The sequence below is a fragment of the Scylla paramamosain genome, chromosome 35 (genome assembly GCF_035594125.1).
Source record: "Scylla paramamosain isolate STU-SP2022 chromosome 35, ASM3559412v1, whole genome shotgun sequence".
Taxonomy (NCBI): Eukaryota; Metazoa; Arthropoda; class Malacostraca; order Decapoda; family Portunidae; genus Scylla; species Scylla paramamosain.
The window spans coordinates 1,471,098-1,477,500 of record NC_087185.1 but is presented as its reverse complement, the minus strand read 5'-3'; the positions used below and the strand labels follow the sequence as shown (position 1 = coordinate 1,477,500).

General features: G+C 41.8%; 1 protein-coding gene across 1 annotated transcript in view; it reads right to left on the bottom strand.

The window, feature by feature from the left end:
- LOC135090526 (carbohydrate sulfotransferase 5-like) overlaps positions 1-690 on the bottom strand; it is a 21,054-nt gene extending 20,364 nt beyond the window's left edge. The window contains exon 1 of the mRNA XM_063987342.1: positions 370-690. Within this exon, the coding sequence (XP_063843412.1) occupies positions 370-375 (6 nt within the window). The 5' untranslated portion in view covers positions 376-690. The remainder of the gene's footprint in view (positions 1-369) is intronic.
- Positions 691-6,403: the final 5,713 nt, after the last annotated feature.

Here is a 6,403-nt window from a genome sequence, read left to right as displayed (position 1 = left end):
AACAATGTATGTAATTTATTTAATAAAAAATCTGATTTGATTAATTTTACGTGCTATCATTTTTCTTACTTTCTCTTTCATTCGTTCCTTTAACAATTAAGTTTTCTATTTTATAATTATTTCCTATCGTTAATTCTAAAACATATACGAATTTTTATTTATGCATTAACTCTCTCTCTCTCTCTCTCTCTCTCTCTCTCTCTCTCTCTCTCTCTCTCTCTCTCTCTCTCTCTCTCTCTCTCTCTCTCTGCAGTTACTAATACCGTTCAAGAATAAAATATTTTCTCTCTCTCTCTCTCTCTCTCTCTCTCTCTCTCTCTCTCTCTCTCTCTCTCTCTCTCTCTCTCTCTCTCTCTCTCTCTCTCTCACCTCCATAGGGATGCCGAGGGGAGGATGGACCCACGCAGAGGAGGAAGAAAAGGGAGAGAGAATAGGTAACAGCTTCCGATCAACTCCTCTGTGCCATGGTTCTCTTCGTCTTGATCTTGGAGTCAACAGAACATGAGCAGTAATCAACCCGCACGCACACTCATGAATTCCTAAGACCCGCGCGCGCTCATACACCCGTGCTAGCGGACGAATGAGCTGAGGCAGACTGACTTGTGTGTGTGCTGAGTTTTGTGCTGCAGGGTCCCGTCCTCCTCCTCCTCTTCCTCTTCATGTGCTAGTTCTATAAGCCAGCAGCACTTGGCAACTCGTCACGGTGACTTTCTTGGGGTTCCTGGGGAGGGAGAGGGGAAGGAGGAACTGAGGGAGGGCGGTGGTCAGACAGGTGGCAAGGTATTATAGCAAAGGGTTCTGATTCAACACCCTATTTTGAAATGTTTCAGCTTCTTTCTCTCTGCTATTCCCAAAGGCCACAGTGGTGATTTGTCTGATTCTCTCATATGTTCGTGGTTACGGTGATGTATTCTTGTTTCACTGTCACTTGAATCATGAAGCCATCCTTGAAGACTATAATAACTTCCACTAGGGCCTGCCACGGTGAAGATTTAGTGTTAAATTATCACTAGAATCATGAAAGCATCCTTGAAAGCCTCCATCATTTTCATCAGAGTCTGTCACGGTGTAGAATTCGTATTATAATATTACAAGGATCATGAGAACACCACTAAAAGCCATAATAATTTCCACTAGAGATTGTTAACGATGCAGATGTGTTAAATTATCACTAGAGTCATGAAAATACCATTAATAATCACCATAACTTCCACTAAAACATGTTAATAGTGCAGAATCGCTTTTTAAATTATCACCAGAATCATGAAAAATTAATAAAATCCTCATAACGTACACAAAAAAAAAATCTTAATAGTGCAGAATTTTTGTTAAAATATTACAATCATCATGAAAACACCATCAAAAGCCGCTCTAACTTCCACTTTAGCCTGTTAATAAAGCAGAATCCCTATTCTGTCACTATAATCACGAAGCACCATTAAGAACCCAATACCTTCCACTACAGCCCGTTAAAAGTAGCCTAGATGAGAGGCTACAAAGACTGAGGACGTGATCCTAGTCATGGGTACAACCTCCTCTACTGCGACGCTCTGGAATGCAATTGAGGTTCGCGGGTGGGATGAAAGAAAAACAGGGATCACAGAGGTCTTGTAACTTTTTCCTCTACCTCACATCGTCTGTTTTGTACCTTCGTTCCCTGTGTCCGCGATTCGAGGGCCAAACTATAAGATATAGAATACTAATAGGTGATCTCAGCATGCACCAGACGTTAGGAATTGTTGCTAGAATGATAATATGATACATGTATAAGCTAGGAGGTGAATACTAGAGAGATGTTGTTCCTCGCAGGCTTGGCGTTATAGGAGTAGAAGAGAGGAAGGTGAAATGCTCTGGATATATGAGCTTGAGATGTCTCTCGACCCGTCAAGATGTGAAGCAGACCGAGGAGAGTAAATAGAGGTTAAGAAGGTTAAAAATCACGAAGTATTCGTCTGGTTTTCGCAGTTGCCACCAAGACGCAAAGATAAGGACGAAGGAGGGTGGAAGCAAGACACATAACTCCCTTTACCCTTTGGCGATTGAAGCAGAGAATGGGGTGATATGATATGGCAACAGTGAGCAACCTCTCTCTCTCTCTCTCTCTCTCTCTCTCTCTCTCTCTCTCTCTTCCACCTGCCACCGCCACACTGCAGAACTGCCAGAGATACGATGCCTCTCTACCCTGTTCCTCCCTCGCTCCTCCTCCTCCTCCTTGCTTTCAACACAAGTCCATTTCCCTCTTGTACAAACCCACCACGAAAATCTAGAGTAACAGACCTAAGGGAAAGTGAACTAGCGAGTGTAGTATCCCTTTCTAACCTCTCCCCCCCCTCTCCTTTTCTCCCTTTTCCTTTCTAAACACTTTCTTTTCCCACCCCTTCCTGAGTCACACCACGCCAAGCACCACTTCGCTCGCCACATGCTGGGTTGACCATTATCTGTTGGTGGCGGACCGGTGGTGGTGGTGTACTACCAGGAGTGGGCAGGGCGTTGCTCCCTCACAGCCTAACCTCCCTCCTTTCTTCCCCCCATCCTCCTCTACCCTACTCTGTCACCTTTCTCCTCCTCTCCCTCTCCTTCCTTTCCCTCTCTTCTTCCTCGTCCCTTCCCTGATATCTCGCTACCGTACACTTCTTGTTAAATGTGCCTGATGAATTATGAATGATTTCTGACGTATATGGGAAGAATATAAATGTGTGGACGAATACCACGAGAACTGTTGTCAGGATAGAATTTCACACACACACACACATACACACACACACACACACACACACACAGAGAGAGAGAGAGAGAGAGAGAGAGAGAGAGAGAGAGAGGAAACATGAACTTTATATAAATCCTATAATACACACACACACACACACACACTACAGTTACCAAATCCCAACTCTATTTGAATCTATTGCAACAGGAGGGGGAAAAAAATCTTGAATCTCTTTCTCTGTCAGTTATTAATCTTCCCTGACAGCGTGGAGTAATGTATGTGCTCAATGATGCCATATATCAGAGAAAGAGACAGGTTGGCCCCCTAACAGATGCTAACAGCGAGTCACTAAGCTATGTCCTGTATTCTGAAGCACTCTCAAAGTCCCGTATTCTGAAGTACTTTTCTATTCTCGTATTTTGAAACGTGTTCTCTCATCAAGTCAGTTTTCGAAGGCCACGGAGATTGAAAACGCGCATAATCCCAACATCATCGTGGTCATGGAAAGGAATGGAGGAAAATGAGTAAAAAAAAAAAAAAAATGAAATAAAAATAAATAAATGAATACTAAAAACCACTCATATGGTAGGATAATATAGGAGTAATAATTCATTCAGGTTTTCACTACCACTAAGGATGCAGAATACTTGTGAAACTATCAGTGAAATAAGGAAAACTCCCTCTAATGCTTCCCTTTAAATCAGGCCACTTCTATTGCCTCAGACTAAGGCGTCACCACACCACGCGCAACTGAAATACTGAAGAATTGATAAGTTCGAATACAGATCTTCGGGAAAGGTGCGCTGTCGGCGGGGATTTTGAGTTACGTTATAGAATTATAGGTAATCTTCATACGTAAGTGGGATTGTGGGTCTTTGGGTCACTACACCTGAGGAAATTATTTAGGCTTTCATGATTTTACGGTGCTAGGGATAGTTTAGCAAGGATTCAATACCATCAGAGGGAGAAACACTCGTGAGAACCATGAGCCCTACAAGTCTTGTTTACTCTGTCATTCGAACCTTAAAAACACTTATAAACCCGAGTCACTTCAACTAGAGGCTTTTTTTTTTAATAGTGGAGGTGCGGCGCAGATATGTTTCAGAATATAGTCCCACCGAAGGAACAGCTACAGTCTGGATCACCAACTCAACCGGACCGCCCACCGCTCACCACCGCCTACCTAGTACCTACAGAGACTGGCGCCACTTGCCTTGATCGGGGTCCAAAAAAGTTGACATTCAGATATCAAGTTTATTATTTAAAAAAAAAAGTTTACAATTACAGTAATAGAAATACTACTACATAGATAGGTACGTGTATAACAACTTCTCATGTAATAATAATAATAATAATAATAATAATAATAATAATAATAATAATAATAATATAAATATAAATATAAAATTATATGAATCTTGGCTTCCCCAGTTTTCCTCACCGCTGATGTCAACCCACTAGCAACACCCATCAACTCACCAACTAGTACTTCAGTATTTAAGCTAGGCAGTTCGTTACAATATGTTTTTATATGTGTATGAGAGAGAGAGAGAGAGAGAGAGAGAGAGAGAGAGAGAGAGAGAGAGAGAGAGAGAGAGAGTACTAAAACGAATGAATGAGATCATTTGAAGGTCATTAATTGCTTGCCTTTTCACATTATATCATTTACATTTAAATTAGGGTTCATTGCTCTCTACACATTGCATCTCGATGTGTGAGATTGCATGATATCACTTTTCACATTACCTAGCAGCTCGGACACGTGCAGGACGTCGTTGGGTGCCATGCGGGGTACAAGTTTCCCAAATGGAGTATTTAAGGTCATCACTGTTCTCATAGCAAAAGACAGGGGATCATCGTTCATCTCTCGCTTCTCTAACCACATCTTATGAAGGAATTTATGTTCTTTATATTTCACAAGGTTAGGTAAGGAAGGGTATTCCAGCTCAGTGTAACAGACAAGATTAAAGTTCTTTTTTATCACTCCCAACAGCTCCTTCATGGCCCATAATACTCTCGGTCACGTGATACATCGCCGCTATGGCTGCCAGCATCACCATCCCACACCCAAGATGCTTAAGAAAGTCATGAGAAAGCATGGAGAGGAAAGAGTGCTAGTGATGGGTGATATTAATACACATATAGGAATACTAGGAGAACGGATGAGCAGAAATGGTGAAATGCTTTGGAAGTTTGTTGATGAAATGGAGTTGTAAAATCTGAATGTTACCTTGGCTGAGGGCGTGTGACCTGTGGAATGCAAGAGACCATGAATCAACAATTGACTATATGTTGGTGAATAGAAGAATGCGTGAAATTGTGTCGCACGTGTGGATAGATGAAATTGTATGGTTGATATTATGTCTTGGTTGTGGAGTGTCTTGGTAGGAATGAAATAAAAGTGACAAGTATTAAAATGAAGTGGTGATTGAGAGATGTAGGGTGTGAGAGCGTTCAGGTTTATTTGAGTGAAAGAGGCTGGGATCATGTAAGTGTGAATGATGTGGAGCACCTGAATGGGAAACTGGCTGATGACGTATGGAGTGCTGCTGAGAACCAGATAGGGTTTGTAAGAGTAGGTAAAAGAGAGTATGTAAACCGTGGTGGAATGATAAAGTCAGAAAGTCTAGGAAGGAGCGAAAGAGAATGAGTAGACAGTGTAGATGGCTGAAGAAAGAGGCATGAAAGCGATGAGGCGGAGAATGAATATCAGAATGCATGGGCAGCGTATATGAAGCAGCAGCGACTGACAAGGCGAATGATAATGAAGGCCAAAATGAAGTGTAAAAGGAATGTGATTGAATCTTTAAGGGAGAAAGGCATGGAAGGTGGCCGTGAATGGTACAAGTTCATGAGAGGTGAGAGTATGTCAGGCAGTGTTGGTATGGAGAGCCTGAAAGTAAATGGGGTAGTTATAACAGAGAAGGAAGGAAGAATGCAGATGAAATGGATGAGAGAATCAGCAAGGAGGAAGTGGAGAGGTATGTGAGAAGGCAGGAGAATGGTAAGGCAGCAGGCCCACATGATATACCGTTCGAGTTTTACAAAAATGGTGGTGAGGTAGTGATCGATAGAATGACTGAATTATTCAACCAAATATGGGATGAAGAGAGAGTGCCGAAGAAATGAAATGAGTGCCAAGTGTGTCTGTTGCATAAGGGAAGATGTAAGAGTGAATGTTGAATGAGAGATTGTGTAAATGGAATGAGGGAGCTAGAGTGTTAGGTGAAGAACAGAATGGATTCCGTGTGGACAGGAGAGCTGAGGATAACATGCTTGTTTTGAATGAAATGATTGAGAGAAAAAAAGAATGGAGATAAATTGTACTTAGGTTTTCTGCAGTCGCCAACCCCCCTTTCTAAGGAAACGGCAAAAGTATATTCAAAAGAAATCTATTGCTGAGAGAGAGAGAGAGAGAGAGAGAGAGAGAGAGAGAGAGAGAGAGAGAGAGAGAGAGAGAGAGAGAGAGAGAGAGAGAGTATGCTGGAAGCAAAGGGAAACAGAAACAAGCAGACATAATAAAAAAAAAGACAGAAAAGATAAACAGGAAGTAGCAGATAATGAGACAGACAGACAAACAGCAAAACAGACAGAGGCAAACATAAACCTGCTTTCAGTTCACCACCAGTAAGAAAAAGAACAAGAACACCCACCAATATAAGGAGAAAAGAGGAGGATGTAAATAAGAGTTAATAA